Consider the following 15,056-nt stretch of genomic DNA (forward strand, 5'->3'; position numbering starts at 1 on the left):
GCTTCATTGTCAAAGATCTCAAATAATTATACGACCTGAAAATAAATAAAATAATCTTGACAAAGAATATCAAAGGATGCCAAAACAAATACTATATATATATTTTTAAAATATGTATAAAAATTAAGATAACAAAAAACAAAGATTCCTAGTACTCATTCCCATACAATCCGGCGAGGAAAAAAAGATTTCAAGGCCAAACTCGGCATTTTCCTTATCTAATCTATACACGAATGCCTTCACTTAAAGCAAACGCATAAACAAACATAGCCACCACCAAAAAAAACACACAAACAAAACCATCCTCTGATTGTAAAGTAGTTCAAAAAACACATCCAAGTTACTTTTTTTCATTCCTATTTGTGGAATGAATCAATATTTCCATATCGATGAATCAACCATTCGTAAGTTAATTTGATTGCATTGTAAGATGATAAAATCCGGTTTAAGCATAACCGAGTAAACCGAGCAAGTGGTAATGTATAAAAAACATTTTAGTGTGTGCGTACAATTCCAAATCTACCCCTTTGCGAAGACCGAAACGGATAAAAAAAAAAAAAAAAAAAGAATTCCGCTGTTTGAGAAAACAAAACAGAGAGCCCATAGGATTTGAAAAGAATGGCCCCTGGTTTTGTATTGGTAATGGTATCTCTCTATCTTCTCTTTTTTCTTATAGTATTATTTTTTTTTCCTTTTCTTTTCTTTTTCCCCTGTTTTATACTTCTCTCTCAATTCATTCTTCTCTTCTTTAAACCATTCCCCAGATTCAGATTTTTTTTTTAATATTTTCAGTGCTATTAGGTTGAGTTTGGTGAGATTTATGGGGTTTGAGATGAAACCAGAGAAAGATGTTTTGGAATTGATTTCTAGTAAGAATCAATGTAAGGCTAATCCCAATTCTGTTAACAAGAAGAAGAAGAAGAAGAACAAGAAGGTGCTGATGACATGGCGACGGAAGAATAAGATTGATTCTCCGGTTGATGATGAGATCACGCCGGTGCGGCGGCTGTTTAATACTTGCAAACAAGTGTTCTCTGATTGTGGTCCTGGTGTTGTTCCTTCTCTAGATAAAATCCAACTCCTACGAGAGATTCTTGGTATTCACATTTTTTTTATCAGATTCTTGTTTTAGGTTTTTTCATAAGTTTTGAGTTTTTCATTTGTTGGTTTTTGATTTATATCAGACAATATGAAACCAGAGGATGTCGGTTTAACTCCGACCATGCCGTATTTCCGACCAAACGTCGGACTAGATAATGGGTCTTCGCCGCCGATAACGTATCTGCATCTACACGAATGTGCTCAATTCTCGGTATAAAAAGAAACACTCTCACTTGTATGTTGTTCTCTTTCTTGTGGTATAAGTAATCATGATGATTAGGGTTTCTTTTTTTTTTTTTTTTTATGGCAGATTGGGATATTCTGTTTGCCGCCTTCTGGCGTCATTCCACTTCATAACCATCCAGGGATGACTGTTTTTAGTAAGATACTCTTTGGTACAATGCACATCAAGTCGTATGATTGGGTGGTTGATGCTCCAAGTAAGTTTACTTTCATCCCAAGAAAACTTTTGTGAGACTGTGAGAGTACTTGTTTGTTATTGTCATCTTGCAGTTACTATATATGGTTGGTTCATTAGATATTAGAATGAGCATTGTGATATAAGGGAAAAAAAAAATAAGTCACTTTTAACTTCTTATGTAGAAGATCCAATATCCCAATTTGGTTCAACGTTATAGGCTATGATTGGTAATACCTAAAGTGGTGGGGAACGTTGATAGTATTATAGGGGATGTGGTGTACCACTTTTTTTCATTTACACTGTTTTGCGAAATTTTGCCATCCCGCAGCGCAGTGTTACCACTTACCAAGCAAATTAAGTTGTAATGTCTCCGTATTAGACTTAATGTTACTGTAAGTAAAGTTAATTCGCTTTGGTCTACTCTAATCACAACTGTAGTGAGAGATCCAAAAACACGGCTAGCGAAATTGAAGGTGGACTCAACATTCACCGCGCCATGTAACGCCTCGATTTTGTATCCGGATGATGGCGGGAACATGCATCGGTTCACAGCTAAAACAGCTTGCGCGGTGCTAGACGTGCTCGGGCCCCCTTACTCCAATCCGGAAGATTGCACTTATTTTCTAGACTTCCCTTTCGACAAACCCTCATCAGGTCAGCTTCTTATATAACATACTAATCATGAATAGTCTTTACATCATAATTAGACATGTCGATTAAAAGTTAACTATCATAAATAGACATGTCGATTAAAAGTTTACTATCATAATTAGACATGTCGATTAAAAGTTTATGTTGTTTTCAGGGGATGATGAGGTGTTTAGATGTGAAGAAGAGGAGAAGGAAGGTTATTATGCATGGTTGCAAGAAAGGGATGATAATCCAGAAGATCATACGAACGTAGTTGGAGCATTATACAGAGGCCCAAAGGTTGATGATTGAGAGCTCTTTTATCCTTTTCACTTTTCAGATTTCGAATCAGCTTTTTTTTTTTTTTTTTTTTTTTTTTCTTTCTTTTCTTTAGTTTAAATTCTTCTTTGTACATAAAAAAGAACAGGAAAGCAACACAGGAAAATAGGAAAGAACTTTACTGGTTTTAGTCTAAATCTTGGTCTCTATGTTCAAGTTCTTTCTTTCCAATAGTAGTAACCAAAATAAAATGGACTTGACTTGATATGTATTCAGAATCAGGGGTTTTAGAATTTGTTTTGATTGTTTTTTTTTTTTGTTGATTAAATCTTGAGTTGATCTCCATTTTCTAATGATATAAACACACACAATAACATTTAACAAAAGGAAAAATCAATTTGTTTGAATGCAAGGTTAGTTCGTTTGAGAAGTTGATCTTTTTGGTTCATTCATAGATTTTGGTCTGACAAAAAATAGAAAAAACCATTGTGTCGTCTGTTGCAAACGTTTTTAGTTTATTATAAAAGTTTTTATGATCTTATTTATTTATGATCAATATGAAAATTATTATACTCCTAAATACAAATTCCTTTGAAGTTGAATAGTTTTACCATTGAAGAGGACTCATACTTCAAATATCTAAGTCTTTGTATACTTGAAAAATGAAGTAGCTCTTGGTGATGCTCTTACTCTTAGCTTGGATGGCTTTGATATAATTATTGCATATGGATTGTAGAAAAAAAATCTTCATTTCGTTATCAATTATTGGAGGAGATCCCATTGTTAGAGAACTAAATTAATTTCTGAACGTTGCGTTGTTTCTTTCTTTTCCTTTTCTGTTGAGGTTGTATGCTGACTTAGGACAAAGTACTTGGATATATTCCAAGCAACGATATAGCAATTGCAACGATATAGCAATTAACCGGATAGTTGGTTTAAGAACTTTGGAATTTAAACCGGCCGATGTGCTCAATTTCCACGGAGAAGAGTACTACAAGATGTACATGGACATGTACTATGATTCCTTCAACTTAAAATCAAGACTATATATCTGCTAATTTAAAATTGATTAGTTTTGAATTCAAATATCTTGGATAATGCATAGAGATGGGAGCCTTAACCCAACAAAAAATAATTAAATAACAATTCATTCAATGACCAATCTTAAACCATTGACCTAAAATTTCAATATAGAGAATCTCCAACTTGTCTTTTAAACTTTATAAATCTTTCTTTCTTTATTTGTTTAATTTCAATGTCTAAATCTAAACCATTGACCTTAGGTCATTATACAATCTGTTCGCAAGTTGATGACACAAAAATAACTTGTAAGTTTAGTATAACTGTATTTCGTATTAATGACCAGCAAATGCGAATTCTTCGTCACAATGTACACAATGTAAATATCAAACATTTTATACTAACAATTTTATTTATCACATCTCTCTAAATATACATAAATATAAAAACGAGATTACAGTAACATTAAATTGAAAATCAACAGATACAGATTATTGGTTATTTTCATGCCAAAAAAACTTCATTAATATCAAATCGAGATTACAGTAACATTAAATTTAAAATCATATAATTAATAATTTCATTCAAATTTTCGTCGGAAGTAATAGAAATTGAGAAGGTCATTTCCAAAAAAAAAATTGTAAGTGTTTTGGATATATTAACCAGATAACCCAATTCTATGAAAGTTCAGGTCAAGATCGCTGATCTGTCTTTGCAATGCAAGTCTTAGAGACATGCTAGTTGACCCTTTCATTCACTCATTGTCTGAAAAATTCAATTTATTTCTTGCAAATTTACTATTAAACAGTGTGACCATATGAACATAACTAATACACTGGAACTGATTAAAGAAAATTATCGCTAATATATAGGAAGAAAAATAATTAATACAGTTGACCAAAGACTTTTTATTGTCTAAATAAGACTAAAAGGTTGATAATCTTCCTTTGTCCTACTATGGATGATTTAAGCATCAATAGTTTTCCACATAAAAATATTAAAATTTCAGCATCACTCTTTAAAATTTAACTGAAGGGTTAGTCATCACAAAAAAAAACAAAAAAAAACAAAAACAAAAACTTTTTCATTAAAAAGATGAAATTTACAGGTAAAGAGAGTAATGGCTTTGCAAAAAAAGAAAAAAAGAGTAATGGCGTACATCAACAAATTAACAAAAGATTATCATTAAACACTTTAAAATTTCCATGTAATTAGTACAAATAGTTTTACTTAGTTAATCGAATTAATCATGTGGGACGTGCTAATGTAATATCTCATTACTAATTTAATAGTTAGCTGTTCTATTTGATGTCAAAAAAAAAAGAAAAAAGAAAAAAAGTAAGCCGTTTTGTTTAATCAATTAAACAAAAGCCACATTGCAACCACGATGTTTACTTAACCTTATAATGAACTGTTCACATTTATAATATTTAACAAGAAAGTCTTTAGTTTATATATTTAACAAATTTGCGCAAAAGGGATGATGTATGTAAGTTGAGTTGATCAAAATGTTTACTAATATTTTTTTTGAGATAAAAAATAGAAAACTTGGATCCCCAAAAGATAAAAAAATGAAAACTTGGATCGAGACCCAATTAAGTATTCAAGATTCAACTTGGCTATATGTAAATTTAATCATATTCACGAAATAAATTTATTAAATGCTGTGCGATCATAATCAAAAATCCGTTTTTATTCCTTTTTCTTCTTATAGTTAGGTACGGCACTACGAACATTTATAAATTATAGTATTGATTTGAAAAAAAACTATAAATTGTTAGGTTTGAAGAATTGGAGACAGGAAAGACGGCACTACGAACTTTATAATTTTTTTTTTTTTTTTTTTTACAATTTGCTAGCTTATATCAATAAGAAATGGTTAGCTACTTAATGTGCTCCCTTCGTAATTTTACTTGTTTACGAATAACGCTCATATGTGTATAATTATAAATAATAAAATATGTATTTCCTTATATCTAAGAGTTGAAACTAAACTATTTCTATATGTTACTTTCTATAATAAGAGCTAGAATAGAACCAACGAATAATGCATGTTTCTTTTTCAACGCCATGCAGATGCAGCGTTACGTCATTGACGAAATTTGACAACTATATATATCAAGTATCAACTATGTGAAGCATTTGACATTCGCAAGTTAATTGGTTATAAAATGATTAAATGAAAATAGATGTAACAAAAATATGATAATAACATTGGAAAAAATGATTAATATTTTTATTAGCAAAGTCAATAGTTGACGAAATCATATAATTACCGTGTGTGACCAGCGTATTGACCGGTATACGCACCCTTTGGCCTACCATATGAACAAGGTTTACATTACATATATAACATTAATCAAATGCCTAATGCTGTTACTTCGAAAGAATTGAACGAGGAGCCGTATGAGGTGAAAATCTCAGATCCTTTTTTGGCTCTCTCTTTAGCTCTATGTCTCTTATCCTTTCTCTTGTTATGTGCATGATTTGACTTTTTATAGATTTGTTACTTAATGACCTATTGTTGAATTATACTCGAATCTAATTCAAATAAAATACTTATTTTCTGGTAAAGATTAATAATACTAAACAAATATCTAAAGTTAAAAAATATACAGAATAAAATGTTAGAAACCCTAAGTAAAGAAGTAACGAATGTACATATAAGAAAATGGCATTTTTTTGTCACTCACATGGTAGAACACAAAATCCGAAGAATTATGTCGTGATTATACAATTTCTGTTACCAAACAGAAATATTATCGTCTATATATGTACACTTGGATAAACTGAATGGTATGTCTCTGTGATTGTGTAAATTGGTACAAATTTGGAAAACATGTGTTTGATGAGGGAGGCCTAATAAATACACTAAATAAAGGAACAATATAGATTTAAAGAGTTGACGAATGCTCATGTGGATGTGAGGCCAAGAAATATAAGTCTTCTCCCATGAAGCTTCAAGGACATATCCTTTCACATTATACAATCTCTATTTGACGCCGTACATTTAGGCTCTTTCTTATAGGAATTAACTAGTTTCATTTATTGCATTTGGACATTTTAATAGTGTACTCTAATTTAATAATCAAGATCCATATAGACTCTACCTACACTTGGTTCAATTAATAAGAAGGAAATTTATACTCCTTATTAAAATTCATCAAAGTTTACATGTAAAAGTTCTTCATTAGGTTTATGTTAAATACCATTAAATTCACTAATATGTATTCAAATTTATTTTTATGCTTTTTAAAAGTCAAAACATACAAAAAGATTCGAAAATTATACTACTAACTATGATTAAAAAGGTATTTTTTTTTATGTACTAGTTGTAATATTTATTTTAATTGACCCTACTAAAACGGAGAAGTGGTAATATTATCAACAAAGTCAGGAAACAATTTATTTATTTTCCCTAGTTAGTTTAGAATATATTACACAGATATGATTGGAGGAAAAAGTACCAAAATTCAATTAAAATAAAATAAAAAATTGAACATGTTGAAGTGTTGACGCTTTGGGTCCCCTCGAAGAAACTACACACAAACACATATGGCTATAAGTAAAGCGTTTGATATTCTGTTTATGGAGAAGAAATAGAGACAACAAAGAGAGAAAGATAATTCAAACAACAAGAAGAAGACAAAGATCTTTTACATTTCTAGCAATGGAGGTTCTCTTGAAGTTACCCGCTTCAGATTCTCCTCTTAAGGATAAGGTTTTTGGATCTGTTAAGGTAAATATACCAACTCTATATGTTAATATACAGAAACTATATATGTCAATGAAAGAACTCCTTGGACAATTTTAGATTTAGTTGAGAAGTTAATCAATTTTTTTATGCAATGATCTTTTTATTAGGATGATGGTGATCATCAAGAACTTGAATCTGCCAAGGCCGAGATGAGCGAGGTGAAGGAAGAGAACGAGAAGCTTAAAGGGATGCTCGAACGAATTGAAAGTGATTACAAAACTCTCAAACTCAGATTCTTCGACATAATTCAACAAGAACCTTCAGACAACCCAACCCAAAACCAAAATCATCCCAAGCCAAATACGACAGATTTGAGTTCTTTTGATCAAGAACGCGAGCTTGTATCACTTTCACTCGGGAGAAGAAGTTCTTCCCCGAGTGATAGCATCCCCAAAAAGGAAGAGAAAGACGCAAAGAGCGCAGAATTCAACGCTGACAAAGAGTTGACCAAGGCCGGCTTGACCTTAGGGATCAATAACGGCGACGGCCGTGAATTAAACGTGAGTTTATCTATGGATAACACGGCCAATTCTAGCCTGGAAAATAGCACAGAAGAAGCTCCTGGAGAAACCTGGCCGCCAAGTAAAGTTACCGGAAAGAGAAGCTCTCCGGCACCAGCCTCCGGTGGCGATGTTGAAGGTGAGGCCGGTCAACAAAACCATGTTAAGAGAGCTAGAGTTTGTGTTAGAGCAAGATGTGACACACCAACGGTACGTCCTTTTGATTTATATACATTCTAAATTGATCTATAACGTAACGTCGGTCATTGTAAAACAATTTGATTATGTATCTATGATCAATATTGATTCGGACATGCTTGTTATATGCTGTATAGATGAATGATGGTTGTCAATGGAGAAAATATGGACAAAAGATTGCAAAAGGAAACCCATGTCCACGAGCATATTATCGCTGCACGGTTGCACCTGGATGTCCAGTCAGAAAACAGGTATATATATCTACCAAATAACCCTGGTTTTTCATTTTTTTTTAAAGAAATTAGTTTGGTAAAGTATGAACTAGTCAAATTTTAATCGAAAAAACACTGTGATTGAATTTCATCTTGGTTTGGTTTGGATCTGATAGAGTTTTTTTTCATTCAGAAAAATATTAGACAATATGAAGGAAAAATTAAAGAATTTGTTGGTCTTTTCGATGAATTGTTTAGTTTAACTTGGTTAGATTAGATAGAGGCATCATGAACCATTTATTATTCAACATCGTTCGCAGACTAGTAGTTTGAATGGTGTCCATAGACATCAAAATTGAACAATCCTTACTATATAGTACTATGACAACGACTGTTTTGTTTTCTTGCGTTTGTGTTTTCCTTATGTTATCGTAGAAATATTTGTAGCGGCCAATGTAACATCCAAACAAAAAAAAGATCTAACAATTTCTCTTAAACAATGATTGGTTTTAGGTCCAAAGATGTGCAGATGACATGTCCATACTAATCACAACCTATGAAGGAACACACAGCCACCCTCTTCCACTCTCAGCCACCACAATGGCCTCCACCACCTCAGCCGCCGCCTCCATGATCCTCTCCGGCTCCTCCTCCTCATCAGCCGCCGAAATAATAGGAAACAACCTATACGATAATTCAAGATTCAACAACAGCAACAAATCCTTCTATTCACCCACTCTTCACTCCCCATTACACCCCACCGTCACTCTAGACCTCACCGCCCCACAACACCCATCTTCTTCTTCATTGCCTTCTTTAAATTTCAACAAGTTCTCAAACTCTTTCCAAAGATTCCCATCCACAAGCCTAAATTTCTCGTCTAATGCATCGTCATCATCAACCTCGTCTAATCTTAACCTACCGGCGATTTGGGGTAATGGGTATTCTTCTTATACTCCATATCCTTACAATAACGTCCAGTTTGGGACGTCCAACCTAGGGAAAACAGTCCAAAATAGCCAGTCCTTAACAGAAACCCTAACAAAAGCGCTTACTTCCGACCCAAGTTTCCACTCGGTGATCGCAGCAGCGATCTCATCTATGGTGGGATCCAACGGGGAACAACAGGTCGCCGGTCCACGAAATTCCATTCAACAAACCACCACGACGAATAATAACAAAGGATGTGGAGGCTATTTTAGCAGCTTATTGATGTCTAACATAATGGCTAGTAATCAAACGGGTGCGTCTTTGGACCAACCATCGTCGCAACTTCCTCCCTTCTCTATGTTCAAGAATTCTTCTTCTTCGTCTTCTACGACTAGTTTCGTTAACAAGGAAGAGAAAAGCTAGAGGTTCTTCCTGTTTTTCTTCATTTTTGGGGTGATTTTTTTATTAGGTGTTTTAGTATATTGTATCAAAAGATGTTGATTCTTGTTCGTCCATCTCTCGAAAGTGTTTATTTTTTTGTTTTCAAGTTAGGAAACTGTGGAACAGAATTCAAATAAACCAAAATTAAATGTACAATTTTAATGTTTTTCTTGTGTATATAGCAAATATTTAATCTAATTGAATTTAGAATGAGATGATACAATTAATAATTCATTTATCTAGTAAAGTAATCAAAAGATAAAGAACAAGAGCAATGAAATTTGTGTTGTAGAACCTTTTCCTCCCCTTGTCCCCGATGTCGGCCTCACGCCGGTGGTCGGAAATTTCTTCTCATGACAAGAAAGAAGCGTAAACCGATTCGAGGAACTGTCCCCGGGTCGTCGAAGTTTGCAGCCGTGTACGCTAGAGCTACCGATTCCCTCGTCCCAAAAAATCGCTCGAGAGATGCCGCGGGTCGAAAGCCATTGGACCCCCCATCCCTGTGACACCCACTCAACCTTCAGACTCATCTTTGTCTACCATTTTGGCTCCAGATCTGCCATTAGTTGCTACCTCGATTTCTGTGTCAACTCCAGATCCAGTTACCACAGTGAAATCCCCTATCTCCATCGTTGAAGGCACAACCTTCGGTGTCGAGATTTCCATTCAAACAGAGTCCTGTGCTCAGGCCTCATCATATGCCCAATCGACTGTTTCACAAACAGACTTGGCCATCCCCTGTAAACCCACAGTGGTGAACCCTCCCCCCTCAACTGAGGAACATACCTCCCCCGAAAAGATGGCGACGAATGGAAGCCCCCGACTTCCTTCTGTAACCCCTACAAATACAAGCGTCACCGGCAAACAACCCTTAATAAAAAGAAACTTGGATCTCCTTTCACTCTCCCTTCCGGTGAACTGTGTGTAAACATTCCCAATGAGGTCATTGAACGCAACAAGAAAGCATGGGACTTCTTCATCATCGGTCAGTTCTATTCCGACCCTCCATCCCAGGGAACAATACACAACATTGTCAATGGTATTTGGAGTAAACAGAATAGAGGCATCACAGTTTCAAAGCTGGAAGGTAATGCGTTCCTCTTTCGAATTCCAAACACACTTACTCGTTGCAGAGTGCTCAATCAGCGGTTGTGTCAAATCGAGGGCAAAACTATGTTCGTGGCAAACTGGGAACCGAGAGTGATCCCCACCAAGCCATAATTATCCTCCTCCCCAATATGGCTTGAATTGCGAAATGTTCCTTTCCAGTTCTTCCATGAAGAAGGCCTCACTCGTATAGCCGGTCTAGTGGGTCATCCAAAGTGCTTACACTCTTCTACTGCTAACAAAACAAACCTGGAAGTTGCGAATGTTTTTACCACCATTGACCCGAGGAAGCCCCTGCCGGAGGCAGTAAACGTTCAGTTTGACTCAGGTGAAATCCGCCGGGTACTGGTATCAAGCCCTTGGATGCCTCCTGTGTGCTCTCACTGCAAGGAAATAGGTCACAGCCTGCGACACTGTCGTGCTGCACCAATTACTTGTAATAATTGTTCCTCCACTACGCACGCTTTGGAAATGTGCCCAAAGCTGCATGTCAGGGATCAAAACAAGCGTCGAAACCACCAAAGACGCAGATCACGAACTCCTGCCGTAACTTCTGGAACCATAATCCGTATTGGGAAAGATACAAGATCAAACTCCCAAGAATGAAAGGTAAAAACTCAATAACCCCACCTGAACTCACGAGTGGAAAACCTCCTGAAAGTTAATAGTTTGAGAGAGGTTTCGTCCCATCATACAGGCTCGGCAATCCTAACCGAGTCCCAAATCCATAGTTCGACTCCAGAATCCACAGAAACCTCAGCGCCGGTGATGTATGAGTTGATCGTGACTCAGTCTGACAAACCTACAAACTTAAATGTATCCTCTCACGTGCTACGTGAGTCCATCAGTGGGACTGACACAAGAGGCTCTAGCAACCCAAACTCAGACATTGCGGAAGACTCATCTGATGTGATGTCTACTGATTCTGAAGAGGAGCGTTTCATAAGAGTGTTGTCCAAACGGCAGCGGAAAGTTCAACAAGGCAAGGGCCTCAAACTCTCTCACTAGTTTTATGTATACAAAACTTTTTTGTTGGAATGTCAGGGGATTAAATATAGCGAGTCACCGACGCGGATTTAAAAAATGGTTTAGGGCAAATAAGCCTATTTTTGGCGGCATTATTGAGACGCATGTCAAACAACCGAAGGAGCTAAAGTTTATAAACAACCTTCTTCATGGTTGTCTTTTTGAGGAAAACTATATTTTCTCCGACTTAGGGAAAATTTGGGATATATGGGATCCAAGTGTGCAAGTGATCACGGTGGCAAAGTCTCTTCAAATGATTACGTGTGAAGTTCTTCTACCTAGAGAGCAAGAATGGATTGTGATATCTATTGTATACGCTGCAAATGAGGAGGATAAAAGACAAGAGCTTTGGGACGAGATTGTTGCGATGGACTCAACTCAACGAGTTTTGGAGAAACCATGGGTTATGTTGGGAGATTTTAACCAAATTCTCCACCCGCATGAGCATTCTCAATATCGAGCAGCAAATGTTGACTAGAGAATCAGAGATTTCAGAAGCTGTCTCCTAAATGCAGAGCTCACAGACCTAGTTTTCAAAGGTAACTCGTTTACCTGGTGGAACAAGAGAAAAGAAAGACCTATTGCAAAAAAACTTGATCGTATCTTGGTAAATGAGAACTGGAATTACAAATTCCCTTCATCGTTAGACGTCTTTGGAGAACCGGACTTTTCTGATCATGCGGTTTGTGGTGTAACCCTCGATGCAACTCAAATCGCTGCACAGAGGCCATTTAAATTCTATAACTTCCTCTTCCATAATGCAGAGTTCTTTGATCTGATCAGAGAGATTTGGTATTCCACAAATGTAACTGGCTCAGCAATGTACCGGATGTCCAAGAAGCTGAAGGCTCTTAAGAAGCCAATTAAGGATTTCAGCAAACAGAACTATTCAAATTTGGAAAAGCGCACAAAGGAGGCTCATGATCTCCTAATCCGCTGCCAGAAGCACACTTTAGCAGATCCCTCGTTTCTCAACGCTGGTTTAGAGCTTGAAGCACAGACTAAATGGGCTACTCTGGCTGCGGCTGAAGAGTCCTATTTTCTCCAAAAATTCAGAGTAACCTGGTTTGCAGAAGGGGACAGTAACACTAAATATTTTCATCGAATGGCAGACTCGAGGAAAGCAATCAATACCATTCATGTACTCTCGGATGAACATGGCAACTTATATCGGACTCAGGACGAGATTAGTGCTCACTGCGCAGATTATTTTGAAAGGCTCCTAAATTATACGGAGGATCCTTATAATATGGAGCAAGAGGATATGAACCTGCTTCTCACCTTCAGATGCTCTCAACACCAGGCTGCTGATCTAGAGAAGGAATTCTCGGATGAAGATATCAAAACAGCTTTCCTCTCCCTCCCCAGAAATAAAGCATGTGGTCTGGATGGCTTTCCAACTGAGTTCTTCAAAGAGTCTTGGAGTGTGATCGGAGCAGAGGTTGTTGCTGCAGTGAGAGAATTCTTTATTTCAGGTTCTATGCTAAAGCAATGGAACGCTACTACGCTAGTTCTCATGCCAAAGACACCGAATGCTTCGAGTGCTGTTGATTTCTGCCCAATATCATGTCTAAACACTCTCTACAAGGTCATTACCAAACTACTGACCAATAGACTCCAGAGTCTCTTGGCACATGTGATATCTCCTTCACAATCAGCTTTCCTTCCGGGAAGATCTTTAGCAGAGAATGTTCTGTTAGCCACATAATTGGTCCATGGTTACAACTGGAGGAATATCTCCCCTAGAGGCATGCTGAAAGTTGACCTGAGGAAAGCTTTCGATACAGTGAAATGGGATTTCATCATTGCCGCCCTTCGTGCTCTTCGTGTCCCCGAGAAGTTCATTAATTGGATACACCAATGCATCTCCACACCTACTTTCACTATCTCTGTAAATGGATGCAATGGGGGTTTCTTTAAAAGTGCAAAAGGGCTCAGACAGGGAGATCCCTTGTCCCCTTATCTCTTCGTACTAGCGATGGAAGTCTTCTCCAAGCTCCTTCACTCAAGGTTTGCAGCAGGATACATCCACTCCCACCCCAAGACAACCAATTTGGACATCTCGCACCTCATGTTTGCGGATGATGTCATGATTTTCTTTGATGGAGGTCACTCATCCCTTCATGGAATCTGCGAAGCCCTTGATGACTTTGCATTCTGGTCCGGCTTGACAGTCAACAAGAATAAGAGTCAGCTCTTCCACGCGGGTCTCTCGGGAAAATTACGCTCATGGGTGACCAAGTCCTTGTCTTTTGCCGGTCGAGTGCAATTAATCGCCTCGGTCATTTTTGGAACTATAAACTTCTGGATGTCCACTTTTGTTCTACCGAAAGGATGTATAAAGAGAATTGAAAGCCTATGTTCCAGGTTCCTTTGGTCTAGAAATATTGAGGAGAATAAGGCTAGAATCTCATGGGATGTGGTTTGTCTTCCAAAGAATGAAGGGGGTCTTGGTTTGAGAAGACTTTTGGAATGGAACAAAACCTTGAACCTTCGAATAATCTGGTTATTATTCGATCAAAAGGATTCTCTATGGGCAGCTTGGTATCGTCACTATCACCTAAGAAACATGTCATTTTGGCAAGTAACAAACCATTCGACCGACTCATGGACATGGAAATCACTCCTCCAGTTAAGACCTCTCGCGGAACATTTATTGAAGTGTAGGATGCGTAATGGGCTATCAGCATCCTATTGGTACGACAACTGGACCTCACTTGGCTCTCTCATAAAGAGCATTGGAGACATTGGATCAAGAATCCTGAGAATCTCTCTATCTGCATCAGTCGCTGATGCAATTGATGAAGCAGGGTGGAAGTTGCCCCTGACTCGATCGGATCATGCACTGACTATCTACGAGCACCTCTGCACCTTACCATTGCCATCACCTGACTCGGAACCCGATGATTATGTTTGGCGTGTAAACAATGTTACTTGCCAAGGTTTTTCAACTACTGCGACTTGGGATGCTCTACGGCCTCGTGACTCAAAAAAAGATTGGGCTCCCCTGGTTTGGTTTAAAGGAGTTGTGCCAAAGTATGCTTTCAACATGTGGGTAAGTAATCTCAACCGCCTTCCAACAAAGCACAGACTGAGCGCTTGGGGATTGGTTCAATCGGATGTTTGCTGCCTCTGTTCTTTCGCCTCTGAAACCAGGGACCACCTTTTGCTAGTATGTGATTTCTCTGCACAGGTATGGAAACTGATCTTTAATAAGATCCACCCGCGTCAGAGGCTCTTCTCTTCCTGGCCGGAACTCCTTTCATGGATGCGTCGTTCTTCTACATCTGCCTCACTACTGCTAAGGAAAATAACCGCCCATGTGGTGGTATACAATCTCTTGCGTCAAAGGAACAACATCTTGCACAACTCCAATAGCCTTCCTCCTCAGGTTATCTTTAATTTTGCCGACCATGAGATCACCAACATCATCA

The 15,056-nt window shown here is 37.2% G+C and overlaps 2 protein-coding genes across 2 annotated transcripts; both read left to right on the top strand.

Annotated features, from left to right (window-relative positions):
• Nucleotides 1–635: 635 nt before the first annotated feature.
• Nucleotides 636–2,702, top strand: LOC104705787 (plant cysteine oxidase 1-like). Its single transcript, XM_010421864.3, has 5 exons — nt 636–1,097; nt 1,185–1,312; nt 1,412–1,541; nt 1,961–2,176; nt 2,328–2,702. The coding sequence occupies exons 1-5, from the start codon at nt 821–823 to the stop codon at nt 2,462–2,464; spliced, it is 888 nt and encodes a 295-aa protein (XP_010420166.1). The 5' UTR covers nt 636–820; the 3' UTR covers nt 2,465–2,702.
• Nucleotides 2,703–6,962: 4,260 nt separating this feature from the next.
• On the top strand, nt 6,963–9,655 carry LOC104705788 (putative WRKY transcription factor 72). The gene is made up of 4 exons (XM_010421865.3): nt 6,963–7,190; nt 7,316–7,918; nt 8,044–8,157; nt 8,632–9,655. Exons 1-4 carry the CDS (start codon nt 7,122–7,124, stop codon nt 9,469–9,471), a joined length of 1,626 nt encoding a protein of 541 aa, XP_010420167.1. The 5' UTR covers nt 6,963–7,121; the 3' UTR covers nt 9,472–9,655.
• Nucleotides 9,656–15,056: the final 5,401 nt, after the last annotated feature.

The sequence above is a fragment of the Camelina sativa genome, chromosome 8 (assembly GCF_030686135.1).
Source record: "Camelina sativa cultivar CO46 ecotype springtype chromosome 8, ASM3068613v1".
In the NCBI taxonomy this organism is placed as follows: domain Eukaryota; kingdom Viridiplantae; phylum Streptophyta; class Magnoliopsida; order Brassicales; family Brassicaceae; genus Camelina; species Camelina sativa.